At 42.8% G+C, this 27,035-nt stretch overlaps 2 protein-coding genes and 2 long non-coding RNA genes across 8 annotated transcripts; 3 read left to right on the forward strand and 1 right to left on the reverse strand.

The window, feature by feature from the left end:
- Window positions 1–53: 53 nt before the first annotated feature.
- Window positions 54–23,837, reverse strand: Pkc53e (Protein C kinase 53E). Of its 3 annotated transcripts, none has more exons than XM_072016387.1 (13): window positions 23,153–23,837; window positions 16,068–16,099; window positions 15,888–15,970; window positions 13,619–13,730; window positions 7,670–7,798; window positions 6,159–6,312; window positions 5,792–6,020; window positions 5,566–5,697; window positions 5,187–5,452; window positions 4,899–5,100; window positions 4,579–4,767; window positions 4,361–4,501; window positions 54–4,289 (listed from the first exon to the last, which is right to left on the reverse strand). In XM_072016387.1, exons 1-13 carry the CDS (start codon window positions 23,350–23,352, stop codon window positions 4,137–4,139), a joined length of 2,022 nt encoding a protein of 673 aa, XP_071872488.1. In that variant the 5' UTR covers window positions 23,353–23,837; the 3' UTR covers window positions 54–4,136. The 3 variants fall into 3 exon arrangements, with proteins under 3 accessions (XP_071872488.1, XP_071872489.1, XP_071872490.1); XM_072016388.1 differs by lacking the exon at window positions 13,619–13,730 and adding an exon at window positions 10,562–10,670 and having other exon boundaries at window positions 23,153–23,836; XM_072016389.1 differs by lacking the exons at window positions 13,619–13,730; window positions 23,153–23,837.
- LOC139994091 (uncharacterized) lies at window positions 7,798–9,681 on the forward strand. Of its 2 annotated transcripts, none has more exons than XR_011801553.1 (2): window positions 7,798–8,911; window positions 9,117–9,681. It is a non-coding gene; the product is annotated as an uncharacterized lncRNA (long non-coding RNA). The 2 variants fall into 2 exon arrangements; XR_011801554.1 differs by having other exon boundaries at window positions 7,798–8,775.
- Window positions 13,075–26,788, forward strand: LOC139994089 (UPAR/Ly6 domain-containing protein cold-like). 2 transcript variants are annotated; one of them, XM_072016405.1, is made up of 4 exons: window positions 13,075–13,495; window positions 25,789–25,908; window positions 26,048–26,226; window positions 26,310–26,788. In XM_072016405.1, the coding sequence occupies exons 1-4, from the start codon at window positions 13,489–13,491 to the stop codon at window positions 26,385–26,387; spliced, it is 384 nt and encodes a 127-aa protein (XP_071872506.1). In that variant the 5' UTR covers window positions 13,075–13,488; the 3' UTR covers window positions 26,388–26,788. The 2 variants fall into 2 exon arrangements, with proteins under 2 accessions (XP_071872506.1, XP_071872505.1); XM_072016404.1 differs by lacking the exon at window positions 13,075–13,495 and adding an exon at window positions 25,393–25,730 and having other exon boundaries at window positions 26,310–26,783.
- Window positions 17,609–23,384, forward strand: LOC139994092 (uncharacterized). Its single transcript, XR_011801555.1, has 2 exons — window positions 17,609–18,701; window positions 18,780–23,384. It is a non-coding gene; the product is annotated as an uncharacterized lncRNA (long non-coding RNA).
- Window positions 26,789–27,035: the final 247 nt, after the last annotated feature.

Here is a 27,035-nt window from a genome sequence, read left to right on the forward strand (position 1 = left end):
ATACGCGCAGTGGTTTTCATTGTCAGTGTACGTACGAGTAATTTTTCTCATGACACGATTCGAAACTTTTATTACGACATTATAAATGCAGAAAACATTTTAAAAATATGTGTGTACGAGCGAACGTGTGTATAGTGTTATACGACGTGTAATCGAGATAAAAGAACAGAATTACAACTTCGAGAGTGACCGGAACTACGCGGATTACATTCGCTACATTTCGAATATCCCCGTCCTCTTCTTTTCTCCTTATTAACGTCAATTTTTCGTATTCGAACAAACAAATTCGTAAACCTTTTCGATTTAATCACGCTGCCGATCAACTGCTTCGCTACTCGCGCTACTTCTGCAGAGCGGTCGAGTTTTAAGCTTCAAAGATCCGCGCGTTGTTAATTTCAATTTCATGCGTGAAAAAAGACACGCAGCGATGATCCTCGCGTTAAAATCGAGGTACGCGAATATGTTTGTTCGTCGCACTGAAAACTGCATAAACGGTACCGTTCTCTATCCCTTAGTTTTAAAATGTAAGTTTATCGAGAACAGCGAACAGAGTGCGAAGGATAAAAGGGGTATAGAAAAGGAGGTCAGAAGCAGAATCGGAGAGGAAACAGTCAACTATTATCCCTAACCGAGATAAAGAAAAATCGATAGAAAGACATCGTTTTTTTTTCCTTCTTTTTTCATTGTTTCCTTTTTCGAAGAAAAAAACAAGAAAAGAAAGAGAAGGACAAAAGAGATAAATCGGCACAACGATTGTAAAATCACTGTGTCGCCTCGCTGGAACATCAACGTAGAGCGAAGCTTATTTTAATATGTATTTAAGTAAATACGTACGCTATCGCAGTCTCGACGAAACAACGAAAACGTAAGTATGTAAGTACTTACGTCGTTGAGTACCGACTCGTAGGACGATCGATCGCTACGTTTCTAGTTTCTCTATTATTTCGCTTTCGAAATATATCTCGCGAATCGAATCGTTTAAACGCTCCGCTAATCGATGGCTACGGCTCTCGAAATCATCCGACGATTATCTTTGGTTAACGTTCCTTTGACAACAACGTTCGAATGTCGCGTAGAGGCTAAAAGAGCGTTACGAAAGGTGTCACGGTACAGTGATGGGGAAAAAGTACTATCTCCTTCTCGACGACGAGCAACGAGAAAGAAGAATCGCCATCGCGTTTACAGCAAATTCTTTGTCGAATTTCATTCCTTTTTTTCTTTTTTTTTTTTGTTGGTCTTTTTTTTCTTTTTTTCGTACAAAAATAGATCTCGGGCGTAGATTACGTAGTCTCGTGCCGGAGTATTTAGGACCTCGATGAGATTCGTCGGTAGAATTATCGTAAATGTTCCGAAATCGATCCTGCGGCGTAAAACGAATTCGGAACGTAATTTACGCGCGGCTATTTTCGACTTTTCGGTAAATTAAAGGTGAACTTTAGCTACGCGATAGAACCAACACGTGCGTCGTTCTATTATTAATTATACGAACCGTTTGTTGAGAGAATCAAACGATACTCGTTCCGGCTTCGCCTTAACGAATAAACGAGCAAGCCGTGGTAACGCGGCCAATTTAATTAGACAACGACGGTGAAATATGGACGAGATTACGTAAATTCGCCCGATTTGCTGATAGAAGAACAAGATTGGATCACCCGCTGAATAAGGGGGCGAGAACTACGTCACGATAATTACTTATTTATTGGAACACGCTTAATCAGATGTAATTATTATGTTCGACTTTTTCCAAACTTGTAAACTCGTATCTGTTCGTTGTTGAACAACCAAGGTAATAGAGGATTATTAAATGTCCAAGTTTTAACGAATCTAACTGAATCACTAGAGCGTATCCATCTTTTAGTATTCTCAATGATCGAACGATCTGCAAACTCGCGATTCGAGCATCTCGAGCTACGAATATCTGTATCTCCGCGTATGGTAATCCTTGGTTACTAAACTACCTTCGTCATTCCTGCTATGTCGAATGTGACGATAAACGGAAAGATCGTCTGCGTGGAACGTTGGAAGTGCAGCGAAAAGATACGAGTTTTTAGCGTATACACATGGTTCTCGGCGAGTGAGCGTCGTCCTCAAGGATACCAAGTAAAATACCTAGACGCTAGGTATTTCAGCAATTCGTAGTTCGCGCTCCAACTCAAACGCGTCTATTTGTCTCGACGTTCCGTTGATTGTTGTACGATTACACCGTCACTCGACGAGTCGTGAACGCGAAACGAATAGGAGAGAAAAAAAAAAAAAAAAAAGGGATGTCCGTTCAAGTTAACGAGTCAGTCAACTCTGTGTATGTGTGTTTACGCGCGTGTGCGCGCATGCATATGTGTGTGTATATCTATCTATCTACGACAATTACGCGCAGTTAATCGACAAGTAATAATTAATCCTACTATCGAGAGTCGGCATGTTAACCGACCGAGAAAGAGAAATCGAGGAGGAGAACGTTTCACGATCTCAACGAACGATTCTCAAGGAATTCTTGTATTTCTTCTTGTTGCGCGTGACGTTCTACGCGACGGAAGACGAGATATTCGTCCGGTCTTCTTACGTCGGATCGTTCTCGTCCTCGATGACGCGAGCCGAAACAAGTTCGATAGAAAAGGCGTATATCACTGGAGCGAGGATTTGAGGCACGAGAAGAGTTTCATCAGGGAATACCGAGGCGTTGCTCGTTTTATGATCTCGAGCAAAGTCGAAATCGACAAACGAAAGGAAGCAGAGGAGACGAGGTGTGTGTGCTGTCGAGAACAGCTGTTCATTGTCTAGAACGGTCTATTCACGTGACGAACACGTTGCTCGAGGTGCAGAGTCGTTCTTTCGACCAACGACAACGTTCAACGAGCGGTGAACGTTGAAACGGGAGCAAACATCTGACGGACACTGGTTATAAACTAGACAAGAACAACGTCCGATCGAACAGGCAAAACAACCGTGTACTCTTCGCGATCATTAAACGCATCGTCGATCTTTTAGCAGCTCCAACCATGTGTTGTATATGTAACCCGTGTAACAACATCATCGACATTCACGGCGTACCCTCGCGTGGTATGAAATTAGTTTTACGATCGTAAGTCTTATTACCGATATGGTGGTCATCGAACACGTTCCTGGCAACGAATTAATAGAATTCGTAAGAAAAGACGCGTCAGGTTCGTGCTCCGACGATATAATTCATTAACAGTAGGAAACAAGAATGATTGTATCGCGTAATAATTCTGCTTCGGCACATGTGTATAAATGTAAGCATGTACCTGTGTATACGTGTTAGTGTAAACGAGTGCAGACATACGAAACGAGAATATGAATCGAATATTTATAACGCTAGGAAATTTCAATTTCAATGGGAGATAAAACCGGTGCATGAGAACATTCGAATACTATGTGTAGACGTACTTTAACTACTTGTAAAGATCATAGAGACGAAAAGTGTATCTAACGTTAACGAAACGCGGATGGAAATTTAATACGTATAACGTTTAACAATTTCAGACTATTTTTATAAGATTATCTATATAATAATAACCATGATAATATGACAGTAAGAATATAATTCGTCTGTTCGGTATGCATCGTTTATATATAAATGCGTGTATTTCTGTGTTTGTGTATGTGTATTCCGGAAGGCAACGGTAGAACATACCGAGGTAAACGTATAACGATAACGTACATAGGGGAGGGAAAGGGGAGAATAGAACGAGTATCGTAATTAGGAAATATTCTCGATTCTTGATAAAAGCGCAAGAGGAAGCACGATGTTTCCTCAGCGAATGATCGTAGTTTATTTTCCTTCTTTTTCTTACGATTTCAGATTCGTTCGACGAATCCATTATTCATGCCGGTCCTGTAATTTCTCACGATACTAACGCGATACGAGCGACCAGACGTCTCAGACTACCCCGATCTTTATTTTAAAGATACAAGATGAAAAGTTTCGGGTTGCGTTTGCAACAGAGAATGATTCGAAAGAGAAAGTGATTCGACGCGAGGAAAAGGACGGAAGGGAGAGAGACATAGAGAGAAGGGAGAAATGACGGTGAAAGCCCTGAGTAGCAAAGAGTCGGAAGATGAACGTCGAAGGAAATGGAGAGATTAAAACTATCCAGTGACTTAAATATTCTATCGATTTAAACGTGTTGCACGAATTCTGGATTGAGAAACGAGAAACCCATAAACTCCGTTTGATCCAGGTTCATCATAAATAATTTGTCCGTGGGCGTTAAATCTGTCTTCTCCGAGGTGAACTGTTTATCAAAGTTGCTCACGTCCTTGCGATGTTTCTACGGGGCAAACGTTCACGCGTTATTTATCTTTCATATCGTTTGCCTTCGCGTGTACGCGATATACTCACGATTTTTGGCTTGAACGGCGGCTGCACCTCTCGATTTTCTATCTTCTCCCAATCGATCCGTCGGAAGAACGCGTGACTACGAACGTCTTCCTCTCCGCGTAGTCCGCAACCAAGTCTCTTCACCGGGTTCTTGGTGAGGAACTGAAAAACCAAGGTCGAAATCGATAATTTAATCGCGGTTAAACCACAAAATCGTCGGCCGATGGCGCGACGCTTACCGCTTTACAAATTTCTCTGGCTTCCTTCGATAAGCTCTTTGGATAGCTAACGTTATGCTCCGTAATCGCGGCGAACAGTTCCTCTTCGTCTTCTCCGTCGAACGGCGGCTGACCTACCAACATTTCGTACAACAGTACGCCGTATGCCCACCAATCAACCGATTTTCCGTACGGTTGATACAATATAATCTGCAATAAACGAGCAAACGAATCGATACGTGTCGCGAATCCTCGTATATACGCGATGTACGTATAGTATGTATATATAGTATGCTGTATATGTTGCGATAGCTTTGGTCAGGAAGAAGCGGAATACTAACTTCCGGAGCGATGTAATCGGGTGTTCCGCAGAACGTCTTGGTAGTCTTGTCTCCGTTGATACCTTCTTTGCACATTCCAAAGTCCGCGATCTTGATATGGCCGTCTTGATCCAGTAGAACGTTGTCCAGCTTCAGATCACGGTACACGATACCTCGGCCATGAAGAAAGAAGAGACCGATCGCTATTTCGGACGAGTAGAATCTACGAACGACAAGAGTACGGTGGTTAACGCGAATCATCGCTACCGCGCGAATAGCGCGCGATTTTGTTCGACGATCGAGACTTACACTGCGACAGGCTCTTTGAACTTGCCACACTGCTGTATCTGGTACATCAAGTCGCCACCGTTGACGTATTCCATCACGAAATACAGTCGGTCCATGGTTTGGAAGCAAGAGTGTAGTTGCACCAAAAACGGCGGTTTACTTGACAACGCCAAAACGCGTTTTTCGACCATAGTACATTCTACGTCGTCGTCCTGTATTATTATGTCTTTCTTCAAGATCTTGATGGCGTATAGTTCGTCGGTTCCTTTCCTCTCCGCCAACATCACCTTAAACACGACCCCCGTGTAATGTACATGACGCGGTCCAAACATACGTGCATTTGTCGCTTTATTAATTATTATTTGTTTAAATATCTATGTATATGGAACGAACGACTGACTTTTCCGAAGCTGCCTTTGCCGAGCACCATCAGGAAGTGGAAATCGCTCGCTCGTATTAAGTCGCTCTTGCCCATGTTGTGTGGCACTTCCTTGTCCTGAGTCGCCGTCGTTTTCCTCGTTACCGAAGTTTTCTACGGGATAAGAAAATCAGGATAATCGTTTATTATCGCAACGTGTCGTTTCCTTGCTTTTTTTTTCTTTCGCATTGCCCAGCAAGAAACGTACTCGCACTTTCATCTTCAACTCGGCAAGATCCACACCCTCTTCCGGCACAGGTACATTGTAGTATTCTCCTTCTTCTTGCGTGAGAAGTTTGAACCATCCGCTGGCAGGCGCTTTGATAAGCTCCGATATGCCGAACGACAGCGAACCCATGAAGTCGTTCCTCGACGTCCGATCCCAATCCCAAACTTCGATCAAAAGTCGCCTGTCTTTGTCCTCCGGTTTCAGATCGCTAAAAATCGAATCGATCGTTCTTTAGCTACATTCTTACAACTATTCGCGCGCAATACATACATCTTCTTCGCGTCGAGATTAAAAACCATATCTCTCGAGATCGTTTCGAGAAGAAACGAATTTTACCGTCACTTACAAAATGATCGTCTCGTTCCATTCGGGATTCAACGAGGATTTGATCGTTTTCGTTTTCTTCTTCACGTTGTCCGAATCCGGAATCAACTTCAGCTTGACATAGGGATCCGACAAACCGTTTGGATCCATCGGAATCAGATTTCGTCCCTGTTTCACTGTAATCGCAGCGAAAATTTACGATAATTTTCCTCATGTTCGGTACATTCTTTGCTTTGGTATTCGCTCTCGCTTTCAACCGTCCTACGCGACTGTTCCGTTCTACGAGCAACGGAGAAAGGGTAGAATTTCATTTACGATAATCAACGATCGTTTAATATCACGGCCTTGAGACGAAAGAAGCTTAATTTGACCGGTAATAATCATCTAATAATAAAGACGTTGCGTTGGTCGCGTCGCGTCGCTCCGGGGCCCTATTTCATCTCTTGCAGAGCCAGCCGTTTGACCAAAGAATCGATAAATCGATTACAAGGGTATTTTTAATGGTAATTATCGCAGGATGGTGTAAAAAAGACTAAATCCATTTTATACGCGAACCGTGCTACACAGCTGTGGCGTTCAAGTTGCAAATCTACGTACGTGCATCGAACAAAGACGATTGTCGCTCTTTTGCATTCGATTCCGCGACGGTTGGTCGGACGGTTTTTCAAAAACATATTTTCTATCTTTAAGAAGATGTCCTCAATTAGAATGTTCTAAAACAGCGTCTTTTTGTGATTTTTTTTTTAAGAGCAGGAGAGATGCGAAGTTGTTGAATTTCAAGGTATGGTTTTGTATATATTTAACGAATACAAACAAATTTTTTTTTTTAAATAAAAGAAAAATTGTAAATTGCACCTTGTAATTCTTGACTGAAAGAAAAATCCAAAAAAGGATTAAATTATTATATATTTTTCTTCTGGGTGAACTAAAAACGTTCGTCGAAAAGTTTATTTAAATAATTGTTATAGCATCTTGAAATTTATTTTCTTTTTTAAGACATATTTTTTTTAAACCCGCCAAAATTTTTAATTTCACATTTTTTTCTGCCATTGTTTAGTTCACCCAGAAGAAAAATATATAATAATTTAATCCTTTTTTGGATTTTTCTTTCAATCAAGAATTACGAGGTGCATCTTTCACGCCGATTTGCGGCCCATGAAATAGGTTATAATTCTGAAATGAAATAGGTTAGAAATCTGTTACAATTTTTCTTTTACTTTAAAAAAAATTTGTTTGTATTCGTTAAATATATACAAAACCATACCTCGAAGTTCAATAACTTCGCATTTTTCTTCTCTTCTAAAAAACATCAGAAAAAGACGCTGTTTTAGAACATTCTAATTCAGGACACCCTCTTAAACTAGACACAACTTTCGTTCCGCTTGTAGAAAATATAATTATAAAGTATGAAAGATACATGGCACTTTACGTTTGCAAATCCTTTCTCTTTTATTCTCCGTTGTTCACTCGTACAACGAAGAGGGAAATCGTCGTAGGAAAAATCGAGAGCAGCAAAGCGGAAGGTAAACGTACCTTCGACGGTGAGCTTGTTTCCGGAACATGAGATGTGCAACAACATACGACCACGTCTCTCGGTGTGATCGCATCCGCAAAGATTCGGCACGCTCTCCTCGCATCTCTTGTGTACGTTCATGTCGCATGCTACGTTATTAGATCATGATCGATTATAATCGTTGTTCGATACTCGCTGGCACGTTTACGTTGCAGCCAGACCGGTAATCTCGTATATTTTCTGTTTTTTTTTTTTTTTTCATTTCTTTTTCGTATTACTCATTTACTTCTTTTCTTTCGTGCGGTTTCTCGGCATATTTTGTCTGAAAGTCTTGGTTCGAGCAGCAGGATGCAGAATAGGGGCGCGGTTCATTACGCGTTTCATTAGCCATCGAAACTGCAGCTGTCGACCGTCTCCTTCTCTCTGTCTTTTTCGTTCGTTCATTTTTCCAAACCTTCTTATCGTTTACGCTACTCGAACGTTACGCGCGATCGAAGCTGGTTCGGTCCGTTTTTCTCATTTTTCCTCGATGGAAAAACGATTCGAGACGCGCGATCGCGGCTGCAGTCGAAAGTGCACACGCGCGGAACTTGAACGAACAACCGTCCGAATGACATGCTCGATCGACGGAAGTTCGTGCATAAATCGTAATACAAAGGGAGTTTATATACGAATTACGAGGACATTATCGACCGCTGGTAAACGCATTCACGGTCGTTTCTTCGTTCGCTATTTCTCTTTCGTTTCGTTTACGAGATTTTCTACTCACGCGATCCGCGCATCGATCGGTCGATAACACCTCGTAATCCTGACTGCGATAAGTGGAATACAACGAGAAGCTGCCACTATGACAAACCACGTGATCTGGTATAATATATACAAGATCTATACCGAACAGGTAATTATCGTTGGAAGTCGATATCTACGCGTTCGCATCGGTATGGATAGCGCGTAAAGGAAAGAAAAGACAGCGATCGTGAAACATATGTACATAGATATGTTCTCCCGTGCGCATACCAAGCATCACAGAGAAACCAGAAGGGAACAAAGTGTTACCATTTAACGAAATTCCATCGAAGGATACGAAGGAAAGTTTTGACACACGCGAGTACACATACATAGATACGTATGTACATATGTATCTGTATATACATATAGTAGTATATTGGAAAATCTAATATCGCAGTTGACACGTATGAATGGTATGCATGATCTGAAAATAATAATATGCAATCAAAGGGTGGCATAATCAACGAAGAAAAGTAGGTGTTGCGTTCATGTTTACTCGCTAATGAGCAAAGGACAAATCTACGTATACGTATTATGATAATTACGAGCATGCATCGTATGTACAATCGTGTAACAATTATGTACCGTATATACAATATCTATGTATAAAGATCGCGAACAAATACCGTACGTACACTGTTGTTAAGGTATTTTATATAGATGTATGTATATGTATAGAAGGCGGTGAGCTCGCCTAACTGTGCGATAGGATGTGGCAAAAAGAGCAACGGGGTAAGCAAGCGAGGAGCTAATAGGCAAACAACCAAGTGCAAGGTGTTCCCATCTTCCACTTTAAACGGAACGGGTAACGTTTCGCAGCGAATGAGGGTGCGCGGTATCACCGACAATCATCGAACGAAGATACGAGCAGAACAGTATAGCGTTCCTTCTTAAGAAACAGGGAGAGATACGGATAACGATATTCCAAGGGTAAGAAAATTATTCGTACCTACCAACGTCGTGAACATCGTAAACGTTGGATACGGACGTTTCAGAGCAGATGTCGAAGATCGTCGATCTTACGAGCCACGTACACGATCCACGCGATACGGTTTAAAAATCGCTTGAAAACGCGACTTATCTATGTATATGTATATGATATGTAGATATATCGATGTAACGAGTTCAATACGTCCGATATACACAGAAGGTTTTATGAAAAATTGAAAAGTAAATCGAGGATGCGGGTTGTTGGAAGAAACGAAGAAGGTTCTGACAGCGAACCGACCAATTGGTCTGCTCGGTGATCGAAAAATGAAATGGCAAAGAGTGGAAGAGCTGAACGGAAACGAGAACAACGACGGACCACGATGACGACGATGATGTGAACGAAGATGAGACAGGAAGGGAGAGACAGCACGGAACAGGTGCACGATGATGACAGCGACGAGGAAAATACGGTGGGAACGTTTGTCATGCACGGGGATAACCTTCCTAATGTTTTTCTTATCTTAGAAATTAAGATGAACGGGAGCAAGGATGGAAATTGCCGAGGTTTCCAAAGTCGAGTCGAGAACAGCGAAAGAAACGTAGAAAAGGATACGTTTGAATCGTAGATGCAGTTAGCGATCACTGACGGACGAGTGAGAATTTTCTTAAACTGCGATTTCCAGGTCGGAGAGATGGTAGTTGGATAAGATCGAGGAATATAAGGATACTGAAAGTGAGACGCAGAAGCGAAGCTCTATCGAGTATTGCGTTATTTCGCACATTTACGTGGTAATTTATTCGATCGACTTGTAGTTACAGAAGGTAAGTACGTACGGAGGGGCGTCGTACCTACTCTCTTCGGGTTGAATCGTTGAATCGAGAATCGAGGACGGATTTGAAAAATTGATCGCACAGTTTGTAATATGGGTATCGCGGTCCAGCTGGATCCGAGAGAGAGACAGCGCAACGCGTTTTCAAAGTTTATTATATTGAGAGGCGCGTCGCTCGATACAAGCGACGCGACGGAGGGTAGATATGCCGGTAGCAGCTGTTTCTACTCGAATCTAGACGAATGCGAACTTGTACGTTATACCGAAGATAACTACGTGAAGAGATAAACGAGTGCGAAATCTAACCGCTTCGTGGAATGTATTGCGGACTGAGTTTGTTTGATTTGAATGTTTGTTAACTACCTGAACATTTAAGTCCCTGATGCGCGATACCGTGAAGCATCGAGCCGCAGTGGTCGCAGAAGGTTGGCGTCAGGTACGTGAAAACCTCCCATTTGTGTGCGGTGCTCATCTGGGAACAAGAAATAGCGGCCCGGGAAAGCCCGGTCCTTCATTGTGATCTGATGCTCTGAGTCCGAGCGATACCAGCCGAATCCTCGCTACTTCGTCTCTACCGATAGCTCGACCGAAACTGCTATTATATCGCCTTTACCAATTTAGTTTACTGAAAACAAATGTCGACCAAAAAAAAAAAAAAAAAAAAAATGGTTTCCCGGTTCTCGCTTTTCGCTACGATTAGACGCGTTCGGATTCCGGTCGAAGCTGCTGGAACAAAGTCTACGAAGAGAACGGATGGCCGAAATTGAAAGTACAAAGGTGTTGCTGCGTCCGTTTCAGTGGTTGGTCGAATCAACCGCTCTCTCGATTTAATCTCAAATTTAATCGGAGACGGTTTACGGAAAAGTCGTCTTAACATCTTTTTCGATTCGAGCGAAGGGAGGAATGTCGTTTCCCACCAGTGTAAACCTATTTGTCGGGAAGGAATCCTTGTCGCGATAAAGATAGCCAGCTAGTAGCTCGGTAACGTTCACCCGGAACCCAGTTAAGGTCATGGTTTGCTACGCGAAATTGAATTTGTCTCTTTTTCTTCTTAGTTTCCGTACAACGAGAAAGAAAAAATGGAAGAATCCCAGTGGGAGGGTGGGCGGCCGCTTGGTCGGTCGGGCTGATGGCGTGAAAGGGAGGCCAGGACGAGCTGAAATGGACTAGCCCGTGAGTAAGATGGGATCGAGCTAACGGAGAGAAAGATGGAAAGAGGAACAGCGAGGGAAGCGATGAGCAAAGTAGGCCTTGCCGTCTTTCGGGCACTAACGTAGCCCGCTTCATTGCCTCGATTTTCCAGGCTTTTCTCCCGACCCCGGTAGTCTCCAGCGTTTAATTCATTTCCACGCCGCTCTTCTTCCAATTCAGCCCGCCCCCTACTACGCTCTTTCTCTTTTACTCTCTTGGCGCCAAACACCTTTTCTATACTCTATGCTCCGGAGCCTGGAATTCTTCTTCCGACTTTTCGTTCGCAAACCTCTCGTCTATTTCTACGCATGGCTCGTCGATAAAATAGAAAAGTGGAAATTACACGGTGCAAAGGAATGTCGATTTGTCGGATTTCGCGTGTATCTCGCGGAAAGGGACGCGAGGGAAAAAAGAGGTACCGAGACGCGCCACAGAAATCACACATATGTACATTATAGAAAACGAATTGCGGTGACACATGATGCGGCATAGATCAACGTACAAAGTGTGCGGGACATCAGATTATCCGAAAAAAACACGTAGAAGCGGAAAGACACAGAATGCATAGACAATCTGTACAAAATAGAAGAGTTATTTACAAAAATATAACAAGTATAATATAATATATCATATGTATAATATTGTACAGGATCGAAAATCGCCTTTATTCGGAAGAAGCTTAGAGTCGAAGACGTTATTCACAGTATGAGAGAAACCACGCGTTGCCTTTCCATCGTCCAAACCATAATTAATATTATCGTTCGTTCTTTCTCGCTGCTGGTTACTATCTGATTCAACTCGAAATTTTACGAGCAACCTGGCACGGCGGCCGGCTCGAAAACTATTACTTTCCGCTATTTCTATCGCGCGTTCTTTGCGATCTTCGTGCATTCAAAGTCGTCGCGTCATCCGCGAATTCACAATTTTGCCTATCTCGAGAAACACCGACAACTGTGAGAGAAGATCGTAGATGTAACAAAGTAACGCAAATATCAAGCTTCGACGTCTAAAAGGCCAAGCTAAATATTGCGTGTAACTATTATACATATGTATACGAACATCAAAGTCTGTGCACACACACACATCGTGAAAAGTAGAACGAGGAGAAGTGTGAAAAGGTTTAAAGGTGTAAGTGGGAAGGAAACGTTTCACGCGCACACATTAAATTTCAAAAGAGAAAAGACAAGTCGTGTGTGAAAAAAGACAGGATTCGTCTAGCGATGGGTATGTACCTACGCCGTTTCGACGTTTCTATATTTTCTATAGCTTTCCGGTTGCGGAAACGATTAACGAAACGAGTTTCGTCGGATTTTGTTAAATTGATTTTTGTCCCATCGCCAGATCGCTCACCACGACGATCGCAAGGAGAGCAAAGGAGCGAGGGAAACAGAGAGCGGAAACTGGAAAGAAAGAAGCGGACAGAAAAGTAAACCAAAGTCGAATCGTATCCTCTGTTATACATGTACATCGTGTATCTCTCTCCCCTAGCTTTCCATTTCTTTTCTTCTGTATCTCGCTGTCTCTCTTCTATTCTTCTCTTCGCTTCTTTATCCCCGTCCCGTGAAAAGTAAATAGGTACACGTTTCTGTGCGCACATAGAGATAAACGTACGCGGATACGAGTGTCGTTCGAAGGCACAAATAACGATTTAAGTTGTGCGCGCAAGGATTGCCGCGTGAAAACTTGCCGCGAATCGTAAATTCGAAACAGGAAAAAACCAGCTAGAAATTAATTTGCGCGTGATCGAGAAAACTGTTCGAAGACGATATATCGCGCATCGACCATAACTTGTTCTGTGAAATTCGCGAGCGTTCAGGCTCCTACGTACGCACGAATATGTTAAACTCTTGCGCGGCAGAGATAAGCTTTGCGAAAGAATATTTACAAAGTACGAAGAACATCGGGAAGAGGAATAAGAAGAAGAAACGGTGGTAGTAGTAGTTGTAGTAGAAGAAGAAGAAGAAGAAGAAGAGGGAAAGTAAAATGAGAGAGTAGAAGAAAAAGAAGAAAAAGTAGAAGATCAGAAGACACGAAGAAGATTAGAGGAAACAAGACGAAGATAAAGCAACACCACGAACAAACGGTAGACCATAGACAAAATGTACGGTCAGTATAAAGTGCGATAGTGTCTGTGTCCTTTTTCTTTTCGTGTGTCTGTGTGCGTGTGACTGGTTACGTGTTCTCGTTTTTTCTTTCCATTCTTTTTTCTTTTCGTTTTTAATATGATACCTTGGCACTTCATGCCCTGGTGGATGACACCATAGAGAAGACTACCGCAGTGGTCACAGAAGGTGGGGCTGTTGTAGGTGTGTTGCTTGAATTGGTGCTTCGTCCGCGTGTCCTGCGTTATTACACCATTACACCGTGCACACACACGCAGACTCTCGGGTCATGGCGTAGGGATCGTAATCGGGATCGGAATGAAAATCAGGATCGAGATCGAATAGAAAGGATGTTGTAACACGTATCGATGGCGATCGATTTCCCTGATAAGCGAATAAACGCGTTGCCCGGTTTTCCACGGGGACGTAATTGCAATGATATCGAAGTGAACGATCGCGTGATAGCGACACGCTCGTTTCGAAACATCTGCTCCAGCGCTTATTTCCATTCCACGAAGCTTGCACGCGCTCGCTAGTGACAGAGGCGTGTAACACGTCGTTCGAAATAAACCGGGTCTATGTACGTTGGTCCAAGTTAGAAACGGGTCGTCTAGCCGTCGCGTGGAGCAGCATCGGAATCGGTGGCAGCGGTAACCGCGAAACGAGCCAGTTTCGCAGTTGAAACGAACAAGCGACACCACGGTTCCGTGTGACGTGTTATCACGAGGCGGCACTGTGTCCTCCGCTCTGTGGTCCATTAAGTTCTCTAAGTTATGCCTCGCTTTCAAACTACGAAAGCGCCAACTCGATTATTGCTCGGCCTGGCATGACTCGTTACTCGTAACCGCTACGTGCACGGACGTGTCAGTTAACCGACGTCAAAACGCAGCCAATTTTGAAATTTAGTTTCCGATCGATCGATCAACCGTGTACGTTTTCGTTGGCTGGCAAAGATATCACCTTCAGGGAAATTGCGCCGCAATTCGATCTGCCAGGACGTATAGGGATTACGGGTTTCGAGAAAGAGTCATCTTCGAAGCACAGAAGCACAAGGAAATCAGCACCAGGGCCAAGGAAGACGCTAGGACATTGATCGTTTTAGTCGAGTACCCAAATGTAAATAAAAACCATTTCCTTCCGCAGTGATTGGAAAAACGTTCGCGACTCGTCGATCCTTCGACAGGTTGCTCGAAGGCGTCGCATCAGGATGATGGGAGCGGTGAATTTTCCGATTCGCTTGTTGCGATCTCGCAACGAGTCGTGAGCGTTGTTCCCGTTTTGACGATCCGGGCCAACGAATTTCCTTATAGTCGTCCGCATAATTATTCCGTGTTACAAGCGTGGTTAAACGAAGCGCAGTAAACGCTTAGGCCAATCGTGCGCGGTGCGAGAAAACGTGGAGAAATATATAGCTCTTAGCCCCGGGTGTCCTTTCCCTATTTTCTCCAGCCGAGGATCATCCTTGTTCTTTTAATCGTCGCGTTACGGCTTTATTTATTGGCTATTAGACGATTCGTTTTAGCTCGTTACCCTTCTCTCTTTCTTCCTCTCCTTCTCGACACGCTTAAACAATTACGTTCTGGTCCATTTCTTCAAATTACATCGGCGTATGTATTCAAACGCGAGATAAATTCATCTACGTTTTCTATTTCTATCATTTCTTTCTTTTATCTTATTATTATTAGATATACGTAAGTGTAGGTAACACGAGTTTTGTTCGATAGAACGAATTTCATTAGCTGGTAAAATACGGAATCCATCGAATCGATTACACTGTAAAAATACGATCCGCGCGCGTTTGGTCGACGGAAAGCTCGACCTCGATATCGATCCGGCAACGACCTTCCTTAACCGGTCGCCACTTTTCGCAGCGGCTACCAATATGCTCGGTCCTCTACGCGTGTTTAACGCTGCTGCTATTAATTAACACGTATTTAGACGACAGAGATTGTAAGCGAGCTAGAGTTATAAGAGAGAGAGAGAGAGAGAGAGAGAAAGACAGAGAAAAAGAAATAGAGAACGTAATTGCAAGCTGTCTCGGCGTAATACAATAGTCCGTGGTGGACACCCGTGCGCAACACACGCGCATTTCTTCGCTTCCAGAATTTCCATATTCTGCTATTCTTGAAATTCGCTTCGATCCCACGAATCGTATACGCAGTACAGACAACACACTACGGGGTATGCGAGCTAATCGAATCGCGTGAAAATCGCGACTGCAACAATTTTCTTTTTCTTTTTTTCTTTTTTTTTTTTTTTGTTCGAAACGAAGCGCGTTTAGAACGTCCTTGGCTTCGGACGAAAGAGAGAAAGGCGCGATAAAACTGCTTCGAGAAAGAAGAATAATAAACGAAAAGAATCGTGTGTAACGAGATATGCAATTCGTCGATACTCACGTCCGAGTCAGCTCCTTTGTCGGCGCCAGGGCACGTGAAAGTCACGTATTCGTGACATCGTTTATGAACGACGAAACTGCAAACTGAAACACAAGCGGCAAAATGGAGCCAAAGTTGTTCCATAGGACGGATTGTGGCTGAACAAGAGGTCGATCACGTCGAAGCCTCGGACGTTCTTACCTTGACATTGGTATCCTTGCTTCCCAAAGCCCCTGAAACAAAAGTTTTCGTCGTGAAATTCATTTTTTCATCGAACGCTCCCATCGTTCTCTGTTGTTCCAGTTGTTGTTGTTGTTCTTGTTGTTGTTGTTCTTGTTGTTGTAGTTGTTATTTCTGACTAACAAAGCACCTAACAACTATTTGTAGTACGACAGACTGACGAGTCTCGTGCTGCATGGGGAAACGCGTTCGAGGTCTGTATGTTCGATCAATTGAAACAGCATGCATTTCGTTCGGTGGCTTGTCAAAAGCAAAGTGCGAACGAGCTCTTCTCTCTCTACACTTTTACTACGTTAGTCCGTTAAATAAGAAAGTACCTGTATAAAAACCTTTCGATAAACGTTCAAAGTAGATTTTTTATCCCGATTATCGGCGATTTCAATGAAACGAGGAAGGATACGAATTCTACTTTATCGAATCGTTATATACCACGTATATTAAAACCTTGGCCAAACAACGTAAACAAGCTCTCGATATTAGCTCAAGCTTGAACTTAAACAGAACGAACGCGTGTCTAGGAAAGAGAAGTTGTTGGATCTTGGGAGACGATCCAATGTACATTCCCGATATAGCATTTATTTACCAGTGATGTAACGCGCGGTAACCATCTATACCGGTCCGTGAGTGATTAACACAGCTTTAACGAGCAAATCGTTCGATTTCAAGGCTTCGCTGCAATACCAATAAGGTTTCGATTCAAGACGACTAGACCTCGGTGCGCGTAGCTTCCGATTACGCGTATCGTATTGCCAGCGATCAAACGGAATTCGCGTATTCGCAGTTTCAAAGGCGTCGCTCGAACCGAGAATAATGAACAAAGGGCGAATCATTGGCGGATCGTAAAGCGTAACGACCTTACGTACGATAAGCGACGAGGACAGGTCGACCGAAAGGATAATGCGAGATCAAACGCGAGAATGAAACTCGTACGGTAGCGAAGAAGAAAAAGATAGCGACAAATCGGTCTGTTTTATCCACTTTCACGAAGGGATCAGGGATTATAACTGGAAAGTGTGCGAAACACAAGAAGACGTTCAGAAAGGACACGTGGAATACGAAAAGAAAGGAATAAGGAAAAGGAAGAAAGAAGAAAGATCGATACAAATCCCCGATTAGCCTACATTTCTTCAAAGCTTAAAGGCTATCGCTCACTTAACAGCAGGGCACATGAACGACATCGAACCAACATCGACGTAAATACAGTCGCGTTTCGTATTTCACAACCGTGTCCTTTCATCGTAATTGCGTTTTCTACGCCGTCTTATTAATCTCTGTTTATCTTACCGGAATAACAGAGTTCTCTTCGCGTTAGTTTGCGAATAAACGATAATAATAACGGTGTCTTAAAATCGAACAAACCTCCTTTTCTTCTTCGTGCTTCCCTTCCCTGTCTTTCCTTCCGATATTAAATCTCGTATATTCCTTTACATAACGTTTGTGCCGTATCGATGTCGATAAGGCGTGTGTGGCAAATGCGATGAATGCATGGACAACTGGTCCGATGTCGTGCCACGAGGTGAACGACAAGCTTAAATCGCTTATACGCGATAAGAAACGAGAGTTTATTCGCTCGGTCGATCTGCAGGTACGCCGAACAGTATAAAAGAAAGTCGATTTCGCGCGTTAAAGCTACATTACACGGTCGTAAAATCCGTTAAACGTTAAACCTGGCCGTATCGAGAAACGTGTACATCTTGTCCGGGAATGAATCCCTATTAAGAAAAAATAGAACGCTGCGTAACGTTCTAAGTGTCATCGCATCAATCAGCGTTGCTACTTCATATACGTACACTTGATATACTTGATATACGTCTATATATTGTATACACACGCGATATATATGCCTATGTGGTGGAAGTTACTATAACTGGAATAACAAGTAGATCGGTTCTATTTTCGATGCGGGATACACCGTCAGTAGCCGCCCTTTGGAAAATTAAGGTCGATTTAGTCGACTGGTTTGGCTATCCGCTACTCGTGTACCACTGTAACGGAGCCGGAAGGGAACACCACACCGGCGGCGACCGTATTCTACCCGATACTCTCTACCTTCCGACACACGATCGCCAAATATCGTTAATCTTCTAACCAACTATCGCTGCAGGAGTTTGGCTCGTTTCGTCCCAAACGAACAAACAACATCGCTTGGCACAGCGCTGTCGATTTTTTTAGTCGAATCAGCTGGATATTCGAGCGAAAGCCGATATGGGTTAGCTGGATGAAAGACAGAGGGAGAAAAAGAGAGAGAGAGAGGGAGGGTGGAGAGGGAACGAGTTAGTTCCGTCCTGCTGACTATCCGGTGAAAGAGGAGGAACGCGCTATGAAAATTCACCGTGTTTCGAATACGATTTTCCACTCTGACCGGAGGATACGATCAATCGAGGTCCCGGTAGCAAAGGGAAGGATAGTAAAGCTGATAATGGAATAGACGAATTTTTACGCATTTATGGGAAATTTTAAATACATACGACGCGTGTGTAATATGCAAATGATCGTAGAAATATGACTAACGACAAGGAAGGATAAGAAGGAAGCTCGGACGGAAAATTGCCAATGAATGTACATATCGGTAATTGCCAAAGGAATCGTACAAACGTAAGGTTTTATAGTCTCTTCTCGAGAAAATGTAATCGATCGCGATATCGCGTCTATGTATATTCGCTTAACCCGCAGGTGCTTCTTGGACCGTGACGGGTTTCCTGGGCTCATCGAGACTCACGACGACCTTACCGATCCAGGCGAGAATCCATCGAAAGCCTTTTGTTCTAAGCTAATTGGGTTCGCTCGGTTCCCATCGATTTTCTAGCCTCCCTGGCCTCGCTCTTCCCCCGCATGGACCGCAATGAACCGCAACGGACCGCTAAAAATTCCCAAACGAAGCGTCCAGCGTACTCGCGTTTACGAGCACGTATCCTCGCCTCTCACCTTTCATCCCGAATTTATTAGTCCGAAATAGGTATCGCGAGTACTTCTTCGCAACGAAACCTTCGCACAACGACAAATGGGTGTCGCGATGTTTAGTTTAGCGGCGAATAGCGATCGGTCGTTTGTCAAAGACGCGACCGTTTCCGATACGCCTGTCCGCTGATTCTATGCGTCTCGTTTGCAAGAAAGTATAAATTTTATCGCAAAGATCGATTGGTATTGTGAACGATGCACGAGAGATTGAGAAAGAGATCCTTAACGTTGGATGCAAAATTCAACAGGCAGCTCACAGGCGCTGGCCTTCGGCCAGAGCACGCTCGCTTTCACGGAACGTGCTTTTTTAGATTCCAGCGCTTACAGAATTCCTCCGAACGCGGTGAAATAGACGGCGGCGAAAAATATTGTTGATAAATTGTAGCGACCAGTCTCCTACGAGAATTCTCAAAGAGAATTTTCTATTTTTCGCGTTTCGTTTTAACTGACGCTACGCGACACGACCCGGCCAACTCGTTGACAAAATGAGGAAGCTTCGAATACGTTTCAAGCACGATTCCATAAAATCATGATTAAATGGAAGTTCAAAGCTACTGGATAGGTATGTAGACACAACGCGCGTGTGCGGCACACCGATACGATCAACGCGACAGGATTCTCATGAATTTCCGAGGAATGGCCAGGATTGTCGGAATCCGTGTCCTGATATTCCATCGAATCTCAAATACGAGTGAACTAACGTACGAATAAATCGGGGCGTTCGTTTGGTAGCAACGCTAACGTTCATCTACCGGCACATCGTGTTCGGATTTTCGCGAAATACGAAACGTAGCGTAAGATAACCCTGCACCAGGTGTGCGCAGTCTAATCAACGACTACGTAGGTATTCAGCGATACGACGTCGTAAAACAATTGATACGAAAAAAAGCCAATCAATCGGATAGTCTGTCGATTTGCTAAGCGGAAGCGTTTAAAATCGATAAAGTATCAATTGGCGAAAGGGGGACACGCGGACATCGTTCGGGCAGCTTAAAGAAATTACCTGATAAGATACCCAACGACGAAAATCGCTCTGAACGATGCAAGAGTGCATCTTTCTCTGTGCAAAATATCTTTTCATCCTTCTCGCGCGTAATAAGAAACACGCGAGTTTAAACGAAAGGCACACACGAGGAGAAACGAAGAAAATGAGTACGCTAAAAGTAAAACAAACTTTCCTGTTTGAACGCGTATTCAATTCTTTTTACGATCGAACTCTTGGGTGTCTCTTCCATGTAAACTCGATAACCAGCTTCCTAGTTCTGAAAAGTAACTGATCTCTAAAATAAAAAACGTTTTCAACGATCCAAAAATAATAGTCGCGTTGCTTGAGAATTCCGACGAGGTAGCTATAGGCTGTTCTCCTTTCGTTACAACGCGATGCGATCGATAAGTCGAAAGCATTAAACTTTAAAGTAACATACGACAAACTTAATGTTTCTCCCTGTTTGCTGGACGCAGTTTTTCGAGCTAAAAATCACCATAATTTGCGTTCGACCGTTCGATAAAGGCAGATGAGATTAGAATCCGTATTATAACCATCGGCGGTAAATTTTTCGAAATTCGACAACGGAGCTAACGCGTTTGCTTCCTTTTCATTGAACTCGATCGTATACTTATCGGCCTGTCAGAAGCAAGCCATGTCGGAAGCAGATACTTCCGAGCAATTGGTTGTAAATCGACAAGTCGATGTTTATCCAAAGGGAACGGGCCAATCCCTTTGTTTAACGAGTGGAAGTCTTTTGGTCGTTGTTGACCCTCTTTAGCATCGTGCGACCTATCTTTTTTTTTTTTTTTTTTCTATGTATAGATGAATACGCAACAATGCTTAGGATCTACGATATTTCGTTAGAATCGTGCGTATTATTCTTCCCTGGATGAAGATTACACAGAGTCGAAGATGAATCGTCGTCGATTGGCTTCGTCATCTCGATCTCAAGGTTCACGAAACTCAAATGCATCGTTTGGTATGTGATTCGTCATCTCTACCGCCATATACGTGTGTATGTATATGTATATCGACGCGCAACCATTGCTCGTTGTGCAACCGATTCCTCGACAAGAGGCACATTCTCTTCTTCATCCTTCTATCTTCTCGTTAGCGTGTAGCAATTGAACAAGAAAAGAGTGCAGCGTTATCGCTTCGCGTAAATAAAATCAGTGGGTATTGTCGGTGTGGCGGTGTGGCAAAGAACACCTAAGTATGTAATTAGAAATGAATGGCGAGCTTGTGTTAGCCATCCTGGCGGATCATGCAAGTTCGTCACGCGAAACCACACAACTCGATAACGACTTATAGTTTTAAATACGTTACGACTTGCAATCGCCACACGTGATTCGCGAATAGACAGAAGCCAGTGAAATAAATCTTGCGGTCAAGCGTGAGTAGGTTCGTCAATCCTCGCAAAGACGCTTCACTTCCATTATTAGGTAACGAAATCCGAGAAATGATCTGTTGTTTTCTTCGAGAGAAGCTCGTAAAAGAAAACATTGTGTCGCTTTTGTATGTGATCAGGTAATACGTTGTACTTGGGTTTAAAGTTTTACAATTAAGTTGACATGTAAAGTGTCTGTTAAATGCAATTGTCACACCCAAAGACTATTCCGTATGGATAGAGCAATAAATAATAATAATGACGATAACAACATTATCGTTTTTGCCTTTCTTTATTTGAACCTCATATTGCATAATAAAAATGCGGTTGACGTATATTTGAAAGACAATCGTTCAAGGTTCGAACGAGCGTGAGAAGAAAAGGTGGCGGAACGTTACATTCAAGTGTCGATCGTAAATGAGAGCAAACACTGGCGAGCGAGTAGACTCGTACATTCCGGTTATACACGACCGGATCGAATCAGATCGACTTGGATTCAATTGGATCGGATCGGATCGCATCGGATCGCATCGAATATCGGATCGTCGCGGTTGATCGAAAATAATCACGGGCAGAATCACGGTTAACCATATTTGACACAATTTAACAGAATTATTCGTCGTCGATGTTTTTAAACAAATCAAACTGGAAGAAAGCACAAGTATAGGAGCGTCATGAAGAAACAAAGAGAATCGTTGGGATAGTCTAACCAAGATACCGACACGACTTCTCGATCATTTCGCGTTTCTTTTTCCGCAAGAAGGCAACAACAAAAGGTGTGGAAGAATTGGATCGGAAACGTCTGTTGCGTCCGTTCTCAACGGCAAAATCGATGTCGGCGAAACAAGTTAGTTTGGTTACTGGGTCGCTCGCTATTGTGCGTCAATGCCTGTAACCGTTTCAACTGCACGTAAATGTTACTCGTTAGATATCATCCGGGTTATGCCATGCCGTAAACTTCTTTTACCTGACGCTTTACAGCGAATTAATTACGTATCGTTGTCTATCGTACGCTAAATCGTATAAAATATACGGAGGAGATCGGACAATTGCGATTCGATATTTCTTACGCAAATACGAAATATCGTCAGTCAAAGATTTGCCATCGTTTCGATTGCCGATTCTTTTTACTTGCCGACGCATATATTCGATGTGATTCTACTTTCTTCGATCTTATCAACGGAAAATGTAAGTATAATTATTGGATGTCCCATAATCGATACAGCTTAAAAGAGAAAAGACAGGACTCGTTTCATGGATGCTGGATTGCTTGAAATCGTTCGAAAATCCCGCGCTCAAATTGATCTCTCATTCGGTCGTCGTTTCTAATTTAGACGAAGCGCGAGTATTCTCAAGGCCGGACCGTTTAACCGTTGCTAGAGTTACTCTACCGGCAGCTACCGGCCACTGGATTTATGTATCATCGAGGACAGAAACAGAAAGAAAGAGAAAGCGAGAGAGAAAAAGAGAGAAAGGGAAAGAGGAGAAAGATGAAAAAATGACGAGAAAAATAGAGACAATCGCACGTTCCAAATGGAACTCAAGACGCGACAGATATTCGATTGTACGTAGATTAAATTCGATTGCGAAAAGGAGAATCGATAGAAGGAGAGGAGCGGGAAGACAAAAGTGGAGCGGTGATGTAAGGACAGAGAACATCGCGAGAGAAGGATGGAACGCGAGATAAAGAAAAAGACGATTCAAAGGACTCACCATATAAAGTCCTTGCAATGACTACAGAAGGTCGGTTGCTTGAAGAAGCGCGGCATGAAGCTATGATTTTTGACGACGTAGACATTCTTCTTCTTGAGAGCTCCTTTTCGTCCCCTAATTTTTTTGGCGAATGCAGTGTTCGCGTCGCCGGGCCCAAGGGAATCCTCACACGTGTTGTTTGCTTCCTGATCGTCCGCCATCGTGCAGTCAACTAATCGATTCCCCTAGATAATGATCGGAGCAAAAATCTGTGAAAGTTTGATCGTGGCTCGCACACTTTCAGGCCACTCTTCCCTTGATGTACGGAGCTGCGGCAGCTTTTCCTCGACTGTCACACGTCAGTCGAAAGATGCACGCGCGTATACGAATCGACCCTTGCTGGGGAAGAGTAAGCTATCCGAGCGAGAGCCAACAACCACAGGAATGCTCGGGGAAACGCTCAGGGAAAGGGAGGACAAGTCGGGAAAGAGTACGGTCGAGAAGAAAGAGACGAAAACCGAAGGAGCGAAGAAAGAGAAAAAGCCGTTTGTTTGCGCGGTTGTCGAAATGCTCGACGTGCGCGTCCAATGTGTACTCGCTCGACGTGCGATAAGTAATGCACTTGTCACGGTAACTCGTGTCGAGACCGACGGTCACCGTCAACGACTCTGCCCTCGCTCGCTGCCAACGCCGTCACCGCCACCACCGCCGCCGCCGCCGCCGCCGCCGCCGCTGCCTGCTTGCCACCACCACCGCAACGTTTCACCTCCTCCTCCTCCACCTCCTCTCCCTCTTCACCCTCCTCCGCGACCATCGCTACCCCGTGCTCTATGCCTGCATCCGATCCCCGCTTCACCACCCTTCCCTTTCGTTTTTCCTCTCTTCTTACCTATGCCAAACGGCGCGCGCGCGTGCCCGTTCTCCTCGCCCGTACTCCTCTCTCGTCGCCCTCCTCATTCCAGCCATGCTCTCCAATGCCCAGCCGTTGCCCACCCGCAGCTTCCATCTCCATTCCAGCTTTCCATTTTCCTTTTCATATCATCCACCTTCTCATCTTCCATTTTTTTTTTTTTTTTTTTGCATTCTGTGTCCTTGTCAATTCATATTTGTATTTTAGCCTAAATCTAATGTTTCTTTCTACTTTCGTCGATTCCTATCAAGGAATAAAATAATCATCGAACATAATGATCTACATCTTCCTAGTTCCGATCGACCTTCTCCCTTTTTCCCTTCTTTTAGTTCTCCATGAGAATTTTCGCCACCGTTCTTCTTGGCTACGTACTCTTTCTCCATCCTTATCCTTTTGCTTCTCTCTTTTTTCCTCGCTCTCTTTTCTTTTTTCCTGCATCGTTCTGTCAACCTCCCCGCCACCCTTTCTCTCGCCTTCTCCACCTCTGCATATGCCTGCCCTCCCCTCTCACGAACCGGCCGATAATTTTAGATTCTCGGCGCAGTGGCTCGACACTGCTACTGCTCAGCCTGCGCCGCGCACTCGAATATCGACATTCGACATCCGCGAGAACCGCGAGCACATGCGACCTCACCGAAACCCCGAGGGAGAGTTCGGACTACGTACTTAGAGAGGGGAGTATCAATGCACTAGCTAACCTTCCCCCTGCATCCTTGCTGCTTCGCTTCCTCGCTTTCTTACTTTCTACCGTATTTTTCTCTATTATGCGCTGCTTCTTCTTCCGCTTTCTCAATAGCGACTTTGATTTTTTCCTTCTTTCTTTAATCAATATCGTTTCTCTTCTACTATGCTAAAATGGTTCTAACATTTTTCCATTTTTAATCTTCTATTCATTCCTATACGTATAAAGTCATTTCCATCGTGTTCTCTGTTTTTTTTCATCGTTAGAATTCATCGTTGGATGTACGTATGTCTTTTGATAGCATAGCATAGGCTCGGAAGATTGAAATTTTTACGTTCGCTCTTATATTATATCGTTACGTAAGTCAACGTGAACAAATTCACCTGAAAAAATTCAATAGGGAATTTTCAAACCATGTACTGGATTGATCAGAGATTGGAGCAAATATAATTCGACCCTAAGCCAGTCAACCAGAAAATTGATGCATATACCTCGAGTTTTAACGCGCGAATCAATATTATTTGTACTAGTTATTTTTAATAACAAAATCATGCATGAACTTCTTACGTGCACACGAAATGTTTCTTGTAGACGTGATCGATTTTTGTATTATCGATGTACGTCTTTCTTCTGCTGCTCGATTTAATTTGCACTTTTACCAATTACAATGAGATCGATAGAGAAACGAATAAACTGAAATAATATCGAGATAAACGCTAAAGAACTTTTGACCGCTTGATTAATAATGCTTCATTGTTATTTTAGCGTAATAGATACATATTCCTTTTTAATTCGTAGCCGTAAAATTATTCGAACTTCATAGAGAGCGTCAACGTCATCATTCGTACCAACGTTATAGTTGTCGATCTCTTCCTACATTCGATTTGACAAGTGTCGCATTGTGCAGTGATTTTGTTTTTTTCATCTGAATTTATGTATTTGTTGTTCCACAATGAGATTAACAAGATTATATTGTGCCCTTTTCATCGCATGCTACTTATCATTTAGTATGTTAACTAAATACTGGTTCGTTGAATACTTTTGTTTATTTATAAATGTTTTTAGGCCACGCCCTGGAATGCTATGTATGTACCAATCAAGAGGGTAACCGAGAAAAATGTTTAAAGAGTACAAAAATCTGTGAACAGAGTCAAGACACGTGTTTAACGGAAATTAAATGGGGAAGTAAGTTTTACAGTTTCCATAGCTGACAATTCGTTTGAAAGCAACGTTTGAGGTTATATTTACACTAACCAATACGCGATGGTTCGTTTCAATATAAACCATTTGTTTAAATGCTTGTAACATCGTATATCGTTTATAGGTACTCCATATTGGTCACAAGGTGCGAAGAAACAGTTTTATGTTTCAAAAAGATGTGCAACAAGAAAAGAATGCGAAAGAATAAAACATTCTAATATGGGAGATTGCACATATATATGGTATGAAGACTGGAAATGTTCTGATTGTTGTCAAGGAGATAAATGCAATTATTATGTTATCGTAAGTCATAATTTACATACTAATTCTAAAAGCTTCATTAGCCACACAGCCTATGTACATGGAATTTGCTTCTTTTCTTTCAGTCTGCAGCGGAGAAACTACATGTTTCTTGGTTGATCGTCATGGTATCTTTGCATAGTTTATGGCATATAGTGAAATGACGAATAATAGCAAAAGATATTACTCCAGCGTCGGTTTCTTGCAACTAGTGATATTCCTTTTCATTAGAAAAACAATGTTTTTCAACTATGCATGGAACAAATAATTATATATTATATATATTTTAATTGTAACTATATGTAAGTCGATACTTTGCATGTATCTGAAAGGAACATATTTAGGAACAAATGACGATGCGGAGTATTTCTGCGATAAAACTAATTCATATTTTCCATATCATATAATCTATAATATAAGGTAAAACGGTGGAATTGAATTTGAATCCGTCCTTTGTTATAACATGTATACAATATCTGTCCAATCCGTCCAAATACTCTTTTTATACATTTTGTTAAGAGAATTTTATTAAATAATACATTAACAAATATTTTGTACTTGATAAAATTAATAAAATTACATATGTAATACGTAACACGTTCTTTTTTTAAGCTATTTCTTCTAGTACAATCGCTCGCAAAAGCATGTCGCACGAAGGCGTGGAAACTGTTTTGAAGAACTAGTCCCGCGCCTTACGTAGAGACACGCGTAAATGTATTATATCTGTACACATGCGTGCTTTCTGTTCTTTCAGAATTTTATCGAATCACATACTTCGTACTTTTTTACCTCAAAAGTGGAACTGCTAAGTC

Source organism: Bombus fervidus, chromosome 14, assembly GCF_041682495.2.
Source record: "Bombus fervidus isolate BK054 chromosome 14, iyBomFerv1, whole genome shotgun sequence".
Taxonomy (NCBI): Eukaryota; Metazoa; Arthropoda; class Insecta; order Hymenoptera; family Apidae; genus Bombus; species Bombus fervidus.